The sequence below is a fragment of the Branchiostoma floridae genome, chromosome 16, assembly GCF_000003815.2.
Source record: "Branchiostoma floridae strain S238N-H82 chromosome 16, Bfl_VNyyK, whole genome shotgun sequence".
NCBI classification, from domain to species: domain Eukaryota; kingdom Metazoa; phylum Chordata; class Leptocardii; order Amphioxiformes; family Branchiostomatidae; genus Branchiostoma; species Branchiostoma floridae.
Genome location: NC_049994.1, coordinates 6,906,832 through 6,928,311, shown reverse-complemented (window position 1 = coordinate 6,928,311; position 21,480 = coordinate 6,906,832). Strand labels below are relative to the sequence as shown.

The 21,480-nt window shown below is 39.7% G+C and overlaps 1 protein-coding gene and 1 long non-coding RNA gene across 2 annotated transcripts; both read right to left on the bottom strand.

Annotated features, from left to right (window-relative positions):
• Positions 1 to 13,943: 13,943 nt before the first annotated feature.
• Positions 13,944 to 16,636, bottom strand: LOC118403517 (neuronal acetylcholine receptor subunit alpha-2-like). The gene is made up of 5 exons (XM_035802247.1): positions 16,548 to 16,636; positions 16,036 to 16,220; positions 15,226 to 15,543; positions 14,786 to 14,918; positions 13,944 to 14,439 (listed from the first exon to the last, which is right to left on the bottom strand). The coding sequence occupies exons 2-5, from the start codon at positions 16,082 to 16,084 to the stop codon at positions 13,944 to 13,946; spliced, it is 996 nt and encodes a 331-aa protein (XP_035658140.1). The 5' UTR covers positions 16,085 to 16,220; positions 16,548 to 16,636.
• Positions 16,637 to 16,715: 79 nt separating this feature from the next.
• Positions 16,716 to 18,813, bottom strand: LOC118403948. The gene is made up of 3 exons (XR_004829721.1): positions 18,660 to 18,813; positions 16,944 to 17,071; positions 16,716 to 16,834 (listed from the first exon to the last, which is right to left on the bottom strand). It is a non-coding gene; the product is annotated as an uncharacterized LOC118403948 (long non-coding RNA).
• Positions 18,814 to 21,480: the final 2,667 nt, after the last annotated feature.

The window sequence follows — 21,480 nt, the reverse complement described above, 5'->3', positions numbered from 1 at the left end:
CGGCGATGCGCCTGCCCTGTACAGCCGGAGCGTTTTCAGAAATTCGTGGCGGACGTGGCCTCACAAAAAAACGTACGGAAAAACTGCACGTACGGCAGGTTGTGCCGTTAGCTATGGTGAAACATATCAAATATCATAAAATGAAATGTTTCTAAACAAACAAGTAAGGAATATATAATATCGAAATATAACAATAGAGATTGCGATTCAGAACAATCACCCATTGTCTCAGATTTTGATCAGAGTTTGTCCTCGCTAGGACACACTGTGATCGGAATCTGTTCCAGGAACAAGTCCTATTCTAGTAGGACAATGTCAAATTCTACAAGGAGAAATTCTGATTGGAACACAATATGATGAATCATTGCACTATTCAGCATACTACGTGCATCTAAAATTACTTACTATCTTAGTTTAATTAGTTTGTAATTCACAACAGATACATTTTAGGTACTAAAAAATGTACTAAAAATTATTTTTATTACCTTTCATTATACTAAATATGAACATAACGAAAGTAACTTACGGCAGTGTGCTTGTTGCGGAATGTTAGGAACATACATCGGATTCCAGTTCAGGGTGTCTGGTATGGTATTCTGGTCTGTATTTGGGATATGTCTGTTGGTAGGTATGTCGGTGTTATCATCTACAGGAACCACTTCGTCAGCATCCTGTTCAGTCGAGTTGCATCCTGATATGTGTGATGAGTCCTGGACTTCATATGCTACGGCATAAGGTTCCAAATCGGCATTATCGTCTGTGGTGTCGACTGGTTCAAGAACTTCAGCCGCAATGTCGTTTTGAGAAATGTCTTTGCCATAGCCATCGTTGTACGTTGTAGTTACGACTCTTGCTGCATATGGGTTAGTGCTGGATTTGCAACCAGTTATGTTTGATGTGTATCCAGAATTAGGTTGTTGTACGGCTTTTGTGAGACTTTTCTGGTTTGTGATAGTGTTTTGAATTTGGTTACTGCATGAGGGATTTGGGTACTTGATACTTTCTGGGGAGGTTGTATTGATGGTTAATTTCGAAACCAAGATGTCATTCTGATACATGTTTTCATCAGTATCTCCATTGAAATCGACCTCATCTGAGGCAATGTTGATTCCATTAGTCGCATCTCCATTTACTTCAAACGTATGATTGTCATCATCATGTTCTTTGCACCCCATAGATATGGAGGGATGTTTGTCCTTGTCTAAGGTCCCAGAGTTAGTCAGGTTATTATATGTAATAGGGGGATATCGGATTCCAGCTTTGGCAGTGCTATCTTGGACAGCATCATTTTCACACGGGATGGGACCTATTTCGTACATCGGATTCGGTAGCGGGTTTGAACCAGCATATGGCTTCAAATCTGTCGTTATCTGGGCATCTGAGCGTGTTGGCGTCAAGCTGTCTTCTAAGACATAGTGTGTGTGGGCGCTTATTACAGCGTTGGTGGTGTCTTCAGCCATGTTCATTCCTCGCCCTGCAGATATGTGAAGTTTGTGTAAGTAATGTCAGAATTATGCTCATGTGTGTGTGTGTGCGTGTGTGTGCGTGTGTGTGTGTGTGTGTGGTTGTGTGTGTGTGGTTGTGTGTGTGTGTGTGTGTATGTGTGTCTGAGTGTGAATATGATGCCATTTGATATTTCCTAATGCGTACGCGTCTACAGCCGTGATGCATTGAGATGCAATTTAGCCCTAAGTCTGAATTCAGTTAAACCCATGTCCGCTGTTTGTCTATTATTTTCAACCTGGTGTCTCAGACTTCAACCAAGAACACAAAGCATGACGACAGCACGGAAGCATTTGAAACTGCGAGATAGCATATTCTTTACCAAAGTTTATACTCGTCCAAAAATAAACTTCTTGATGAAACAGTTTGTCAGAAATTTTACAATATTCAGATAAATGCTTAACCAGCTAACCGCTTAAATATAAAAGCAGAGATAGTCTGAATTAACCCTATCCAGACTGGGCTTTTTGGGCCTTCCCTGGCCTGGGGGGGGGGGGGGCTCATTCGACCCCCCTTCGTATTTTCAAAACGGCTTACTGTACGATCACCAAATTTGCAGGCGGGGTTTTGCTCCTCGAGTTTTATAATTCCTGAAATTTTCATATCATTATGGCGTAATATGACGTAATTATGACGTCCTTAATTGATATTTTTGGCTAAAACGGGAAATTTCCGTAATACCTAAACATCTCACTCAAAAAGTTACCAATAAAGGTTCTTATTAATATTTGTTATAAGACTTCTGTTGTCAAAAGCCGACGTAACGACGTCAAAATGACGTCATAGAATGACGTCATCCGTAGTTTAGCTATCCGCCATCTTGGATTATCAACCTTAAATTTTTCAAGATACATTTTTTGTCAACATATAACGCTAAAACCCCATGGAAATGGAATCAAAAACGTTCACATGAATGTTTTCTGTAAGAAAATACCACGTAGTGATGAAATCTGAGTGAAAACAAGCTTGTAATACTTTAAATCATGATATTGTCGGCCATCTTGGATTTCGACCAATAACGTCATCTTATTAGCATAATTTATGAATACTTAATTTTAAATGTTTAACTAAGATGTGTAAGATATTGAATATATATGAAAAGAAGTTGAGTTTAGCAAGAAAATCTTAAAATCCCATTGTTTAAACCAAAATTAGTGATTTTTGTAAAATTTGCCTTTCAGAAAACCGTTGCCATGGCAAGACGAAAAATCATAAACTTACTTAATTTTTTTTTAATTGTTGCCAACAATATTTTAGGAAAACTCACCAAGTTTGGTTGTTTTAGCACAAGCCGTTTGGGTGCTATAGGAGGTCAAAGTTGGCGCAGGCACTTTTAGCCCCCCCCCCCACAGTCTGGATAGGGTTAAAGAACTTCGTATCTGCTACAACAACCCTACTGACGTACCTCTCTTCTGTCCTACACATATACAGCGGCCATGAAGACAGTACTTAGGACGAGACGTGTGCGTGGGTGGATTGTGGTGGAAATCTTCTTCACCTTCAGAATTAGTCTCCGCTGAAAAACAATACAATATTTGGTTCTGGGCAGATAGGAGTCAATCGCTCACTTAGAGATTTTAGCAAATGAAAATAAATCATCATTAACAATCTAACCAAATCAAATAAAAGTTGTTTTCGGCAATACAAATTTCGCAAGACATTCTTTTAGTGCTTTACACATGTACTTTTTGTATGATTGTACAGACAGATAACATTTTAGGACTGTGAATATTAATGCAAGTTAACGTATTACGTGTATCCCTGACATCTACGCACTGGGTTGGGGTGGAGGGTCTAAGTAGTGTTTAGTTTGCTCCCCTACAGAATGACAATCCTTGATATAGTCTTAACATGTAAAAACTGAAATAAATAAAACAGTTTTAAACTTATTTAAATTAGATTCTTTTAAACGCTTATCACCAGGGTCCATATCACGACAAATTCTATGTATGTACAAAGTCGCAAGTCAGAGACAGAGTTCAAATGTCGAATTCGTCAAACTGCTTAAAAACCATACTTAACAGATTGTACATCGATAAACATTGTTATTAGGTTAAATATATACCAAAACATATGTCGAATGTATATGCTTAGTTCAAAGACCCTGTATTTTAAATACCAGTATCCAGAAGCCCCACCAACTATTTTCATCATGTTTCTATTTCGAACACCTCCATAAAATCAACAATTGCTGGACAGGATAGATTGGATATATCTTTTCCGAGAAGGGGTTGATATAGTTGCGTTAAGAGAGTCGTTATTTCATTAAAGTCGAAAGAATAGCATGGGCAAGCCAAGCAGCTGACGCACGCGTAAAACAGTTTAGTACTTCGCGGATCTGTTTGGATTTTACATGTTCATTACAAAGTTAACGTTAACGTTGTTCTGAAACTCAATCATTATAGGATACATACTCCAGAAACACATGTTCATGTAATGATTAACATTAAGATTTAAGTCCATAGTTTAGCAACAAAATGATTTCATTTAGGCCTACTTAATCAACAAAAAGCCATTTTATACTCACCGGATAATTTCTATAGTGTCTCACAGCCACTGTCGCTCTATCAGGACTCAAACATCAACGACACGACTGCGATATTTGTTTCTGGGTAGATGATGATCTTCGTTCGCGAAGCAAAGCCGAGAGAGCTCGAACCTGGTGTGACTTGACTGAAATGAATTATTCAAGAGTCAATACTTCTCGTGGGTGTCTAATCGTATGTAGAGGCAAACATTTGTAATCACTTGTCATACGGAGTTTAGTAAATGAGATACGTACCTGAGCTAACAAAGGTAAACTTAGTTATGGCACAATTTTCACTTTCTCAGTAAAAAAAACCTATGTATGGTGTATACATGCTCTTATCATTTCAAAATGTTTAAATGATTTCAACTTGCCCGAGCATTTTTTTCATCAACATCAGACAGATGAAGACGCCAAGTTCTTAAAATAGTTAAAAGAAAACTGCGTTACGTAAGGTAAAGTCTACGTTTGTTTCTTGCTATTTTGATTGTAAACATTGCGTGAAATCTTTGGGTTCTTTTCAACCGTTTCTACCTGAATGTTTATTGGTTTAATAACCATTGTCTTTATTTGTTAGTTTGTCGTTGGTGATTCATACAATACCTTTCGAAAGACCAACCTTAAAGTACCTTCCTAAGAAACATAGTCTGCTCGTACTAGAAAACAAGTTGCGAAACGTCATCAAACTCTTGCATAAGGTAATCTTACTTCAGACTTATCACAAGATTACTTCTAATATTCATATGTGTTTGACTAGTAGAAGGAGAGGGGTTTTTTACTGTAGAAAATAATATTGAAAAAAGATGGCAGCATGAGAACATAGACATGTGAGTACAGTTTGCTCATTGATATAGTCGAGTTCAGTAGCGATTACGTAAGTTCACGGTTTGATCGGTGACAGAGCTAGTTCAGTAATTTCTGTGCACAACACTTAACCGCGTTACAAAAATCATCGCAACCCAACCACAGCTTTCTAAGATATTCGCCGAACATACAAACATCCACAAAACAAACACTCCTGCTGGTCCGCAACCTATAAGGCTGAAGTTTACAACAAATCACCATCCGACATATACCTGCCCACCACATAAAAATCAACACCAGGGCAAATCCAGGTGCAAAAAAAGGATGACACAAAACGTGTTGCTACAGTACCAAGGTCAACCAACAGGTGGCGCAAAATCCTCTTGCACCATCACCATCCCCACATCTACCCACCCACCAAAAATCATTGCAAACCTTCCAACGGTTCTTGAGATATCTTACAAATAAGCTCCAGAGGGAAAACATTACAGCAACAATACCTCCATCTTCATGAAGGTAATACATTTCACGCCAATAAATATACACAAGGCATGCTGTTGAACTTTTTTTGTCTTTTTTTTTAATGTCTCCCATATCGTATTTTTTGTTCCCAAAAACTGCCTGGCACGGGCGTACTATATTCACGTCCGTATGAGGTCCGTATGCAGTTCTTATTATCTGCCAGGCTCCACAGGTCACTGGAAAGAGGATCGAAAATTGTTAAATATAGCCAGATAACATGCTAGCGGAGGTAGCTGGTCGCAAACCCTACTCCTCGGTTAGCAAACTCCTCTGGAATTTTATATATCTATTTTTTTTCCCAATTTCTCCTATTTATTCAGTGACCTGAGGAACCTGGTAGAGAATAAGACATCCATACGGACCTCATAAGCACTTGATTTTTAGATTTTTTTTTTTTATAATAATATTATATAGATAAGTGTGAACCCGCACTAACACTCCGTCTTGACCGTACAATGCAAACAGGTCCTGTTTTACGAATATATTTCTGCACAAAAACGCTCTCCGCGTATCCTATTGTCGAGACTGCATAGGTGTGTTTCAGTGGCAGAATGTGGCTCGGAAGTACCGCAGGGGGAGGGAGGGGGTACTAATCAGAACAATAATGATAGTCACATCAGGGAGATACATAGGGTTGGAAAACAGAAAAACATGGAGTGGGGGCGGTTAGGGGAGGTGGGTGCTGGAGCGGCTGATGGACAGCAGACTTTTGTGCATAAGACTGATGTGTTTCCGGTCTCTTTTGCTGAATAACGGGTCCATTAACCCTATTCAGACCAGGCTTTTTTGGTCATCCCTGCCCCCGGGGGGGGGGGACTTTTGAGGCCCTCCACTTCTGAGTCCTCTAACTCTTGAACGACCTGCCGTAGGGTCACCAAATTTTCAGGACATGATATCGACATAATATCTGATAAGTAGTTGACTTTTGACGTAACATTAACGTAAGATGACGTAATTATGACGTCATCAATTTGATTTTATTGGCAGGACCCATGAAAAAAGGGTATTCTCAGAAAACTTCAAGTTATACTACAAAAATGTAACAACAAGTGCAGATAACAGAATAATTATGTCTATTACGATTTGTATTACCAATAGCAACATCGATGACGTCATAATGACGTCATAAAATGACGTCATGCACATCTAAGATACGAGTTAGGCTCCGCCATATTATATCCACCACCTTGAATTTTTAAGAGTACTTTTTTTGCAACAAATAATCACAAAGGGCAATGGAAATAGACTAAATTCATTCATTTAGATGTTTTTTGATGAAAAAATACCAGTTAGTTACAAATTTTGAGGGAAAATTAGCTTGTTATTCTTGATCTGGCCATACGGTCCGACATCTTGGGCTGATGACGTCATGAAATTAGCATAATTTATGCATATACAATTATGAAAGATATGCTAAATAAGATAAGATTTTATTTATGTAACAAAATAGCAGTAATATAGCAAATAAATGTGAAAAATACATTGTTAGAACCAAAAATAGTGATTTTTGGCAAAACTGCCTGTCAGCAAACGGTTGCCATGGCAACACGAAAAAATGGAAAATTTGTCAAACTTCGTAAAATTGTTGCCAACAATATTTTAGGAAAACTCACCAATTTTGGTGGCTTTGGCGTAAGGCGTTCTGGCGTTATAGGGCATCGAAGTTGGCGCAGGCCTCAAAGCCCCCCCCCCCCGGTCTGAATAGGGTTAAGTAAAGTTATCTCTAACACAGCCACACCCAAATGGGTCATAAACATGAACCAAACTCCTCATTGGAGAATCTGCAAACAGATGTTTGGGGATAGGATAAGCCCTTAATCAGAGTGATGATAGTAAGACGCCTCCCCCGATGATTACACACAATCTAGATACACAGATCACATGGATAAAAGAAAGAAAAAACGGACAACCCTGACACTGTAAATTCACATTTACCGGCCGACAAATCCTCGCCCCAGTGACATGTGTCTGTGTGCGCATTGCGTACGGTGTTTGTTTGTGTGTGCGTGTTTGTTTGTGTGTTTGAGTGTGTGTGTCTCTGTGTGTGTGCGTTTGAGTGTTTGTGTGCGTTTAAGTGTGTGTGTGTGTGTGTGAGTTTTTGTGTATTTGTGAGTGTCTCTGTGTGTGAGTGTGTGTGTGTGTGTGTGTGTGTGTGTGTGTGTGTGTGTGTGCGTGTTTTGCGATATTTTGAAGATTTACAAAACTGTCTTGTTCATTTTACTTAAGTAGCGTTAACTTATCATGTTGTTATTACTTTCTGTCCAGCGGCACCACTAATGTAAACCACATCACTTTCACAAAAGAATAACTATCATAATTTTATTTACATTTTCTAAAAAATGGTATCCGAACAAATCACCTACTATGGTGCAGGCGGCATCGTGGCCTTGAAAGGGGGCCCCATGCTACTGAGACGACCTGTCGGACCTGTTAGTTGCATTCCGAGTTTTATTTCGTCATGTTGTCATGTGTTTCTGTCCAGCGCGTCGACGCAGCTAACCGAAGCAACAATGCTTTGAGTAAGGTATAACTATGTGTATTTTTTTTAGAAGAAACAAACCAAAGGCTACAATGCAGACGATATCACGGCCTTGGGGGGGGGGGGGGGGGGGGTGTTATGAGAACCGGATGGTTCCATCAGGATGACACCTCCGTGTACAGGAGTCCTTCCAGCGATGGGGGAACCGTCATAAATGTTTCCCTCCAGCTAATTACACCCCCTGTCCATTTAAAGGGACCCGTCATTCCCATAAAGAAATACCAACATTCTGTTAAGTTATAATGATATCGTTAACGGCAGGTGTAGGGACAAGCTTTGAATATTTCATGAATTATCCTACGTGTACATCAATGTAGCGTTACCATAGCAACACGATACTCTCAGCCAGACTCGTAAATCGGTTGCTCAAAAGTAGTAAAATTCGTGAAAAAATGTTGAATCACTGACCACATGAGTTATCCATGTGTGGTCGTTTCTCTCTACAGTAGACTTCGCTTAATTGTACAGCCTACTTGCCATTAACTTTCGTACATTTATCCGTCTTGTACAATGATGCGAAGTTATATAGCTGGATGGCACCGATTTGGGATTTTGGGATTTGCAGTTAACAGAAGTGTGCGTTAATCTGTTGTGTAATTAACTGGCTTCTACTGTACTACCATGGCTAACTTCTCCGGTGAATTCTTCGCGTCAGTCGTTTTTTTCCCTACCATTATTGCTTTTATAGCAGAGCATATTTTTAAAGCTACCCATAACATCTATCAAAAATTCAGTTTCACACCTTGATGACTGGAACGAGCAGAACAAATACTGTCTGTTGATGATCCTTGCATTAATACTTAAATTTTCATTTCCCTATTCTTTTCACGGCACGAGTGTTGGAATGTTTCTTCGGCACGCTAAGGCTTGCTTTATGACATTTTTTCCCTGATTACATTGTTTTGTTTGCCGTCAATCCTTGGGTTATGTCTCTTTAGGGGTGTTAAAGACAATTGATTTTATAGTATTAGAATCAAGATTGTTAGTTACATTTCTGCATCTTAAGTTAGAATGGACGACTAGGTCACGTCTATCAAGGAAAATGAAAATGAAGTTTTCTCAGTTTCTGCTTGCCTACTTTGGACTTGTTCAACACCCGTCGTTGCAATGGTTTCGCCCTCTCTTTTCCAATCAGACGATACTTTTATCTGCGTGCCCTCACCCTCACAACTGACGCAGTCCGAATTGTGGACAGTCTTAATTTCTCTTCAATCAAACGTAGTTTTTGCAGAGAGTCCCTTGTGTTCTGTGCAAAGCACAGTTAGCAAGTCAGCTTGTTTTGAATTGTTCAAAATATAAAGGATGTTACGTATGCAAAAAGTGCCTGTAAGAGTTTTAACTCTAACGTTGATACTAGAGTAATATCATAATGGCACAGTTAAAAGTATACATTTTATTTACATTGAATCTACTATTAAAATGCTTGTATGATTATACGTGCCAAGATGGCGATTTATTCAGCATTCTATACATGTCAAGCACACATTAATAGGCATATATATGCAAATACATACACGTAAACGTACCTACACACACCAACACACACACACACACACACAAACACACACACACACAGACTCACATAGACACGAACGCGTGTGTGCACACACACACAGGAGTAATCATAACAGATGCCTATTTTTTGCGTAAGTTTTAATATAAAACTCACGCTTTTCAACATTTTGATTCCTTACAAACATGTTGAAGAATGGTAAGCATGCATAAATAAAATCAGACAAATCCTGCATGCACATATAGTATATCGTGTTCCCGTTGTTGTTTAACACAGTTTTACCAGCTTTTTATGTATGTCATCCAGAATGTTTATGTCTAACAATTTTGTTGCTGCAAAAGTATTGAAATAATGTGCATATACCTGAGTATGATAATAACATGCACGCATCCTCCTGTCATAACAGTAATAAAAGCAAACACTCTAATAGAATTTACTATTGATGCATAATGTGACAGAGATCTAGAAACAATAAATAGTTTACATGGGACAGCTGGATGTTTTCGGCTGGTCTTTGTGAGCAGGCTTAGTCGTTTGTAATAGCCACTGGCTAGTTATCCAGCCCTGGCTGTACATTTAGTTTGTGACAGCCACTAGCTAGTTATCCAGCCCTGGCTTTACATTTAGTTTGTCATAGCCACTGGCTAGTTATCCAGCCCTGACTGTACATTTAGTTTGTCATAGCCACTAGCTAGTTAGACAGCACTGGCTGTACATTTAGTTTGTGACAGCCATTAGCTAGTTAGACAGCCCTGGCTTTACATTTAGTTTGTGACAGCCACTAGCTAGTTAGACAGCCCTGACTGTACATTTAGTATGTGATAGCCACTAGCTAGTTAGACAGCCCTGACTGTACATTTAGTTTGTGATGGCCACTAGCTAGTTAGACAGCCCTGACTGTGAGTTTAGTTTGTGATGGCCAGTGGCTAGTTATGCAGCCCTGGCTGTACGTTTAGTTTGTAAAAGCCAGTGGCTAGTTAGGCAGCCCTGACTGTAGGTTTAGTTTGTGATAGCCAGTGGCTAGTTAGGTAGCCAAGGCTGTACCTTTACTTTCATAAAAGCTGACCCATTACATAGAATGTATTTTGTTTGGCTCTAGGATTGTGTGTGGGTGTGTTTACACAACGGATATCGATACTTACACTAAAAGGCTATTTCTGAAGTGACAGAAGATATAGATTTAAGAAGATATTACAGATGACCCTTCTCCATATCAGACTTGAGGTGAAAGTCATTTATAAGAAGGTCACTTTTTTTACATTATCTTTGTTTGGGGTCATTCCCAGAACTAACTAAAAATGCCTCAACCTTATTCAGGTGGGGGTGGGGGTGCTTCTGATGCAATGGTTTTTTTTTACAGGCCTCATCTACAAAATTAGCTGATTTTTGTCCACGATGCAGTTTCCAGGTTTTACTTCGCCAACACCACATGTTGTCTTACAATTACATCCTATGTACTTCAATTAAACTTTCATGATTAATAATTCCTTTATTTATGATGTTATGATGTCGTCCTTGGTCAAAATCCAAGATGGGAAACAATATCATGAGCTCTGTTATAATCTCTTGAAAGCCACAAATACGTTTTATTTTGTTCTCCTAAGGCATCAAAAGAACCGCTTTCAATCTTTTAGTTGATTTGGGGAAATTTTTTTTTAAATTCAAGATGGCAGATCGCAGCTGGTAGCTTAAATATGCATGACGTCAATTTGTGCCATCAAGTTGACATCAGTGATTTTGGAATTAAAAAGTCGTAACAGAAAATTGATATTTTGTAATTTACTCTTTCTGTTACATATTTTTTGCACATCTTGATTTATCTTATTTTACGGTTCTAGCCAATAAAATCCGCATGAATGAGCATCAACACCCCAGCCCCGTCACTGATTGCAAAAAAAACGGTCTGAATAGGGCAAAGGCCTTATGCCCTTCCTACTAATATAAATGAATGAATGAATAATTAAATACATAAATAAGTTAAAGCGTAAAGGTACTCAATGTAGAAGACCAAAATATTCTTCATGACATTAAGACACACATTTGAATACATTGTTTAAATACAATTCAATCTCTACAACTGAATAAGAAAGAATTTTTACTTCCGGACGTTTCGAGTGACATCCATTACTCTCCTTCAGCGTCGTGACTAGAATGAACTGACAGAGCAATGCACTACAAATACATCTGAGTAGAAGAACCGGTTGAAGAAGAGTGGTCAATGTCACTTGAAGCGTCCAGAAGTAGATCTTCGTATTTTTATCGAAATGTAGTGATTAAATTGTAACTGAATATTGTTTACCTGGATGTCTAATCTTCATAAACGTATTCTAATTATTTTACATGTACGACACTTACAAATACCACAACCACAATCCACACTGTGGTTAATGTGATACGTAAGGTATGTGCAACATACCATACAAAGAGATGAAAAGATGAAAGTTGAATCTCTACTTCTGGATAAAAGAATAAATAAGAAAGGCTAACAAGGGATATAATGATAATAAGCGTCTATATATCCCTTGTTAGCCTTTCTTATTTTGCTAGAATGTATCTAAGAACCTTTGTCAGTTACCTTTTTGTTTATTTAGAACACTGTTTAGAACACCTCTGTAGTTACCTACCATGTTTACTTTAGAACACCTTAGCCGTTACCTTTTTTTGTTTATTTAGAACGTAAGAAGTATTCTTTATTCCTCAGTGTTGTAAACTTTTATTTTTATTTCACTGAAGAAGAACGACGGAGGTCGTTTGAAACGTCTGAAGTAAATTTGATTTATCCAGAAGTAGAGATTCAACTTTCATCTTTTCATTATATTCCTGGATGTATAATCTTCACAAACATACAAAGAGATGACCATAAACGTGTTTATAAGCAATTTCCTATGTTACATTGAATACAACATCTTGTATGTTTCATATTCCACTTAGGCACGATTTACACTTGTAGTTTTATCTGTAGTACTACAGATCGTAGTCTACTACTGTAGTAGCCTACAGATTTTTTCTGGGTGTAAACAGAAATGAAGTGTAGTCTACTACTGTAGTCTACTACACCCTCCGAGGCTGTAGTACTACAGTTCAGCGGACGTTCTATGAGAATTCGAACAGGGTGTAAACAGAAACTGTAGTAGACTACAGCTGACTGACGCCAACCGCGTCAGTCGCCTCCTGTGCTGCATACGTTCTTGGCGTGTCTGGTTGAAAACCTGGGTAACACTGCAACATGAACATAATGACCTCCGCCTCTCCCGTCATTTTGATCCGTCCGGTGGTCAAAATTGGCACTTTTGACACAACAGGAAGAGTGAAGAAGACCAAAAAATTGATGCTGTTCGATCTGGTGTAATTCGAAACGTACGCGTGTTTTATTTGGGTCATCTGCGGTCAATGTACTATTTTCTATTGTCATGGCCTATTTTTCAGAGTGCCTTGTATTAGAAAAAAAACCTTTTTTTCACAAATATAAGATTCCCGCGCCCGCCAAGTGTCAAAGGTCACATTCAGTCACTACAGTTTCTCCGTAATCAAAGAACAGCAGGTGTCCCGCTATGCTCTCTGTCAGTGAGTGTAAACCGGACGCGAATCTGTAGTCTACTACAGTAGTAGACTACGATGTGTAGTACTACAGATTCAAGAAACAAGTGTAAATCGGGCCTTAGGCTTTGTACACATTCAAATTACTGCCTATCTTTCAAATTTCAGTTGAAATCCAGTTTACATATAAAAGTTTTTTTTTAAAGACTAACCCTTTGTAACAATTGGGTATCTCTGATTAACTATGCATGGGGATAATTCAAAACCGAAATAAATATGTAAATAACAATAACATTACGTCGTGATTGTGCACGGGCGTATTTATAGATCCATGTTGCATCCAAGATGTCTATCTTAGACGCGCACTGCACGAAAACCCTAATTTCCGGGTGTTTTAACGGACTTACACACCTGTGACATTTTCTGTGTCCTAGCTGTGTACATGACTTTCCTAGTTCGGCATGTAATGCTTTTGATATTTTCTTACATACCTGGACTTGTGCTTGCACAGGAATTTCTAGGACCGTTACACCAGACGTGTAGGAGAAATAGGCAGACAAAAGTCTGACGTCACCTATTCTCAAAGCAAAGCTTGGGTCGCGGGTTATTACTATTTACCGGCAACTACTACCCCTGTACCCCAACCTGCTTGGACAATTGATAAGCAAGGGGGTTTACATTTTAAACTTAAAATAAGGGGGGGATGTAGGGGGTATTGAATGATTAATATGTCTACCCGTTACACAAAAGTGGTTCGTTTCCGCGAGATTCTAGGATATGTTAAGGACTGCACATTTGCAGGCATGAAACCTCGGGGTTTTGAAGGGCATGTATAATTTCCAGGAACGTGTAAGTCAGTTTCCATTCTGGAAATGAGGCTTTTCGTGTAGTGTTACTTCTGTGATCACGTGCATCTGGAATAGTTCTGTATCCAAGAAGTGATTCTATCCCAGAATCGCCTTTGGGATGTGCCAACACAATGAGGTCGAATACTATGTCTATTTGCCCAGATACATGGTCATAGGCACGGTCAAGGCAACGCTGATGACGTACAGAACAAGGCAAAGCCTGTCCAGGACCTTGGTCAGCAGGGTGTAATCGGACACCTTCTGCTCGTTCTTCATCGCCTTGGTCAGCTCCTCCAGCTGCTGTTCGGTCTTCATCGCCTGCCGGATCAGTTGACGCAGGAAAGGTGTCTGCTCTTCCACGGCAGCCTCCAGGCGGGTGGGCGGTCCGACAGGGATGTCACGGGTTGTATCGGAGACATCAGCTGGGGTCTTTACATCGACCTTCATCACGTCAGCGGAGACTTCAGTTGAGGTCTCTACGTCGACCTTCACAGTATCTTCGTAGACATTATCTGTGGCCTCCTCTCCTTCGGCAGGGATGTCGAGGCTGGCCTGCTCAGACCAGTCCAGCTTCAATCCGGCCAGGCCTGTCTCTCCTACCCCGCTCGCAGTCTCCTTCTCTGTGAGGTCCCCGAGCAGCAAAAACCTTACCAACATTGATAAAAATAAATATAAGGATGAGGAAGCTTCTTATCGATGTTTGTCTCCATGTGAATGACCCAACGTTCAGATCATTGACTTTGTTGGTAGACGAGGCACCAAACAACTTGTGACCAACAGCATTCAACTTAAAAAAAAAAAAATTGAAAGAAATCTTTCTTGCATTGGCAAACTATCCTAAGCATTATTTATAATGTCTGAAATCAACAATGAAGTTTAACGATCCGACAAACCAACAAAGAATGAATCAAGCCCCAATGTACCTGCTTTCCTATGCGTTTCAATTGATCTACTTAATCCAAAATCTATATATTGTGACGAGAAGCACGTACTTTGCCACGTAATAGAGGAAGAAAGTCTTCGCCATTGGAGACAGACTCCCTTCTATGTCGTAAAGAGTGATGATGTACATGGTGAAGAACAGGAAAAGTCCCATCAGCCCCATGCACACGACGATCAGCGTGGCTGTAACACCAATCGTGGTATTTTTATTTTATTTTATTTGTACTGCATACCTAGTAAACAACTTATGGCAATACCAGGTCTGTACTGAAAAGCACAATCTGCAAATTCAAGCAGATTGATTTCATTCACTCACGCCGAGAAGGACCCCTTCACTTTTTTTCAATGAACAGTTACCAAAATACTCCCCTAAGGCTTTATCCGATTTGTCAGTGCAATCTATCTAATCGAAGTTTATCCAGGTAGCTTTGTAGCAAAAAAGCATCAGTCGGGTAAATATTGGGAAAATCTGAAAACTTTCTGTCCTAACCGAAAAACGGTAGAGCTCCTTTCACAGGAAGTACCTCCGTAACAAACACGAGAGACACGACCATGGAAAGCAGGATGGTCACTCCGAAGGAGATTCGGTCCCCCTTGCCTATGGGCATGACGAAGGTGATGATCATCAGCACCACTAGGATGATGCAGGGACCAACAGTCGTGGCGATGTGAAACAGCGGGATCCTCTCTAGATGAACCGCGAAGCACGCCTTCTTGTTGCTTTCCGCAAAAATCTTGTCCTTCCGATTCCATTCGCCCGACTGTTCTGGAGGAGACCAGACGTCACAGGAACTGCCCCCTCCACATTCTGTGTTCAACAGATCATTAAAACAAACTATCATATAAAAACATGTCTCGGTATTAAAGGAAGACGCCCTGCAGGTTGTACCATATTATATTGCTTCAACTTTTGTTATTCGGTTTTTGGTTTTTTTTTTTTATTTGAAAATTTAAATATGTAATTCGTGTCTTTCACTTTTTTGCCAAAGGGTATTGATTTGCAATTGTACTGAGAATTGTATCCATAAAGTTTACTGGAAGTGGCCTAACCTGAAATAAATTGATTAAAAGATTATTCAGCTCCAATTAACACAAATTAACACCAATAACATGAAACATATACTGTTATCGATAATGTTTTGTTATTGTTTTGTATGTAGCCTCTTAGCACTACTGTCTGTATAGCTATTAATTGTTACTGGTTGTCATACATTGTACCCTGTGCGATTGTTGAGCAATAAACTCATTCATTCATTCATTCATATGTTATGCTTCTAGGACATATTAAAAAAAAACCTACCGATGGTTTGCTCAATTGCAGATAAGGAGAAGCAGATGTGGCATTCCATGGTGTCGGCAGGGAAGAAGAACGGGTCTGCATCACAGATGGTGCTTGTCAGAGTCTCGACCGTCCAAATTACGGTACCATCGGAGCTGATCTGGAGCGGTACGTCCTTTGACAGACCCTGGTACTTACCATCAGCACTGTGGGTTAACAAACAAAATATCATCATTTATCTTTGACTAATCGAAATGGCCCTTTACGTCCCGGAGGAAGGTCAACAGATTTCTTCGCGTCACACACACGAAGACAAAGACACACAAAAAACACACACGCACAGGCACACAAAACACACATAAGGATACACGCACAATCACACCATGCACATAAATGTAATGTATGCTGCTTTGGCACTGCAAGCTTGGTATATCATATCTGCCAATAAAATGATATTAATTTTTTAGAAAAGTGGATTAGACCTGACGTAATTTTGATACTATTAAAAAATTCAAAACGAGACTGCTACATACTTCCTCTTCAGAGTAAGTATAGGGGTCCAGATGCTGCTGCCCGAGACGCTGAGGGTTTGGATGTTTCCGTGGTACTCTGGCCGCCACTTTAGTCGGCTGTCCTGCCATGCCTGACAACATAATTTAATGAATATTGTGCAATCTGTTGGAAAATCTTCTAAACCGTGTCAAGGCAAAACGACAGAAACGGAATATTTCTAAAAATTACTGAATTCGAAGGTGTCATAACCGGGTCTACTTACGAATTCGATGACTAGAGAGGCAACCAGAAGCTCTTTCTTTTCGTCCTGAAATAAAAGTTACAGAATCGATTACTGAAAGTTTGTTACCTCCATGACTTGTCTATTGCTATAAACCCAGAAAAATCTCAAATAAATAGCAGAGACTAAAGCTGACCAGGTCGGTGATCTGTTCCACTGTGCCACTGAAGATGATAACTGTGTGGTTCTCACTCTCAGTATCAGGCGCCTGGTTTAGACTGTACCCATAGAGTAGGTCGTCCTGCAGCGTGACCCGAATGTCCACTAAGGAGGATATTGACGCATATCCATTGTTAGGATGGTAATGTGCATCAAATGCAAATCGAACTTTGTGTCAAAATGTTTGGAATATTAGATGTAGGGACCAACAGCTAATATCAGCTACCTTGGAAGAGTTCTAGAAGTATTACTAAATCAGTAAAACTAAAGTTTTTATCTTGCTTGATTTTAGGCTCTAATGATGTACGTGGCCGTCTCGCCCGACTGCACCGGCTTTTCGTAAAGGTCACGAGTAATATCACAAAGTTCCGTAACGCAAACAAGGAAAAAGTCGTAGGAAATAATGGTGAATGAAAAGTTAGAGCGTCACAAAATGTTTCTAATCTTGGAAGCTTATGGGATTCCGCTAGGTGTAGGAAGTGTTATTCGAGTCATGTACGAGGACACCACTGTGGTGGTAATCACTCCTGAAGGTGAAACGGATGCTTTCATCGTTAGTACCGGAGTCCTTCAGGCTGACGCTTTGGCCCCCGTTCATCTTTATCATTTGTCTCGAATACTCGCTACGGTCTTCTGTAATCGACACAGAAGGGCTAACCCTTAGCTGGCGAAGGAGTCGACCAAAACCAGCTGAAACACTTGCTGATCTAGATTTTGCTGATATTATTGCTTTATTGGAAAACACGATAGAACTCGCACAGAATCTCTTTACCAAAGTGGAAACTTCATGCCAAAAAATCGGCCTATATCTAAATGCTCCCAAGACACAGTACATGCATTTAAATCCAACAATGGTCAGTTTACTTTTTTGCCCTCTGACGGCTCAGAAATCGAATGTGTCTCTGATTCTAAATACCAAGGCTGTTACTCCGATAGTGTAATTGACATGCATGGATATAAGGATCTCTCAAGCATGGGGTGCCCTTCACTCTCTACGTAAATTTTGAAATTAAAGCTCCTATATGAAAACAAACTAAGACAAGTGTATTAAAAGTATGTATTGAAGCAATTCTATTGCATGGTTCAGAATCATGGGTAATGAACATGTCACGCTCCAAAAAAACCAAAAGAGTTACGCGTTGATCGCCCAAGGCTAAATTTGAAGGAGCTTATTGAATTAAAACTGAACTGGATGGTCAGGAACTCCTCGCAGCAATGAACGACAGACTGTACAATATTAACTTGTTCCACCTCACCATGAGGGTGACTTATTATAATGAGTAAAACGAAAGTGGACCTTTTAGCACTTGTAAATGTGATGTAAAATGTCGCGTGTTTTACAGTATGTTTCAGAGGCATTTAAATGTTTTGTGCATACAGACAAAACCGGCCAATATGTTTGGAAAGGTACAGAAAAGATTTGGTTTTCTTACGTTGTAACTAAATAATAGTTCTATTATTGCTGTCAAAAAGAGTTTTTTTCGTTATATGTAACATATTTCCACTCTCACCTCTACTCTACTCTGAGGAATACAACACTCTTATAGAATTTGATATCCTCCAAGTATTAATTGCTTAAAGTATACATATCCACGGGCGACATCTTTCAATCTTTCTCGAAGTTCTGAACTTAGAATGTACATCATTATAGTAAATGCCGGATTTTTCACACCGACAACTCTCTTACAATTACCTGAACAGCTGGGCTTGTCATATTGCCAGATGCCATCCCCGAGGCACCTCACTCTGCTGGTATGTCTGGAGTCCAGGGTGTACCCTTCGTCGCAGGTGTACGTGACCTTTTCTCCCACGTTATAGAACCTCTTGGCAGGGCTTCTACTGCCGTGGTCTGGAGGTCCCATGTCCACACAGACGGGCAAATCTGGGTGTTATAATTTACAAAGGCAATAATAAAGACTGCTTGAAGATATTGTCGAGGAAAGCACTCACACAAAGCACCCGTTTCGCACGAGTTCACCAACAGAAAAGGACCATGCATTTAACTAGTGGATTTTTGAACATCTTCAAACCTCAACCACCAGTCCTTTTTGCGACCAAAATGACCAAGTGTTATCCAAACGGACCCTAAAATATGTCCATATTATATCGGTGATCTTTGTACATACATTGTTTCGTCGATGTAAGAGGGACATTTTGACATGTGTGAATAATTCCAACATTATCATAATTTAAGCAAAAGACCAGGAGGACCACATTTTGACTATTCAAACAATGAAAGTTTTTTTTTCAGGCATCTACCAAGTTTCATGTCGCATAACTCCTAGACGGCTCGCTGACACTCATTAATTCCATACAGACCCTACCCATGTATTTGCTATTAATATAGACACGGGACTCGTGGATACTATATAGTATGCTATGCAATAGTATGCATTTTGTTACTTTCTTAAATTAATATTTACCGGAAAGTAAGATCTCGTCTGGATTCTGTGTTCCAGTGACTATGACAATATGGTTCGATAATGTCTCCCATCTTGGCAACACAACTTACCGCACCGGTTGACGTCACACCTCTCCTCGCTGCCATTCTTCGCATAACAAAATGGCCACTCTCGCCCGGAAGGGTTTCGGCAGAAGTTGTATTCTAGGTTAGCCCAGGGGTGAGCAAACCGAATCTGAGTTTGCCATGCCAAACAATCTGCACCGGATACAGTTTTGCTCCATGTGCCGCGGTAGTTTTTGCCGCTGCCATGGTAGCAAACTGGGGAGGAGAAACGGACATGTACCTGCAATTCATTGTACAAATTTACGAACTGATGCATCCCCGAATGTGTGCGATGACATCAAATCAAAGTTACATCAGGACTATGACAATTATCTATTCATTTATTTCAACTTTGCCCCAGGACAGGACATGGCGAAAGGTAAATACGAAATAAAGAGGAAAAAGTATAAACACTAGACTGATCTAAAAGAAAACAAATACGTACAGCAATACAGATAATTTGAACGGTTACAAATGCAACTATGGAATCACTACTTAGACAAGGCAAGTACTGGACAACAGTAATGAATACGATAAAATACTAGTAGTAGTAATGATAATATTACTAATAGCTGAGCCTAAGAACACACATGTACTGTGGATCAAATGATATTCGGTATTTTAGTAGCGGTTGCAGAAAGGTCCTGTTCAAAAATGGTTCCTGGCACAGGCAATCTTCGTCGGGACTACAGCGGGAAAAAAACGAACAAAATCTAATCCTGCTGTCAATCGCCACACAAGACGGACAGTCATTTGCATATTAACTGTCAGGTCTGTTTAAAAAAAAATATTTGGACTTATCTTTCACTAGTTATCAAAAAACGTTATCAAACTAAGCAAACTAAGTAAGTTCCAACAAGGCTGGACATTGCATACAACAACATCCACATCTTCAGTTTTGATGGTACAAAGATCAACTAATACACAGAGTATTGACCAGACTTTCCGTTATTTTGAATTCAGTTTTATGTTGTTGTTTACCATTGTCTAAGCAAGGGCTGAATTTCAAAAATACCAATATCATTTTTAAAAGCTATCTGTTCTCATACAGATAAGATCTATTGCTACCAACTGTTATCATCTTCATACTATATGTAGTATCGTAAATATGGGATTTCAGTTTAAAATTTGAACCACAGCTATTATATCATACAAAAAAGCCCTAGTTGCATGGGGCAGTCATGGCTCATGACTTTCATACCGCTTTTCACTCACAGTTGTGTTCCTAGAAATATGGAGAACTTGTAATCATGGTGCCTCCTTTGCAATCTAGGAGATACATCAGACTTAATACAGTCTGACCACCAGTTAATGTTTCCCTACCAGACGCTTTACTTCCTGTTAGGGGTAGAAGGTTAGAAGTATTTTTATGTGCCACCAAACTAAGTAAAAGTCTTTATCTATTGTTTCTATATTTTATAAGTGTGTCGGAGAGACTATTTGATACGATCCTATTTTTCTTGATGCAAAATGGCTTCAAACAGTTGATAGAGTATCCTACAACTGAAAGAAGTACTCTCATTGACCATGTACATTTCACAACTTTCAGCTGTTGCTAATCATGGTGTAATACAGACCTTTTACAGCTATCATGATACCATGTACTGTACGTTGTGTAATGATAAAACAGAAATCAGAGTCAAAGGAATGGAGTTTGTGTATTGTACCAGCTCAGGCCTTGTCGAGCTGAGGGGATGAGAAATGGGAGTCTATGGTGCTCCATAATTAAGAGCAGCATGTGGATGGAATACTTGGCGCCAGCTTCCGGCCCTTGCACACGGCATATTCAGTGGTGACAAGGGGGCGGGAAATGACAAAGGTTACCGCTCTGCTCTTGCCAAAATAACCTGGCAAGGTGGAGCTTGGTGGATGCCCGTGATTGAAGTACTTGGCGTAAGCTTCCGGCCGTTGCACAGTCAGTGGTGGCACGGGGGGGGGGGGGGGGGGGGGGGTAATAAAAAAAAAAAGGTCCCCCTCTGGGTCTTGCCCAAAAGAAAAAGAAAAGAAG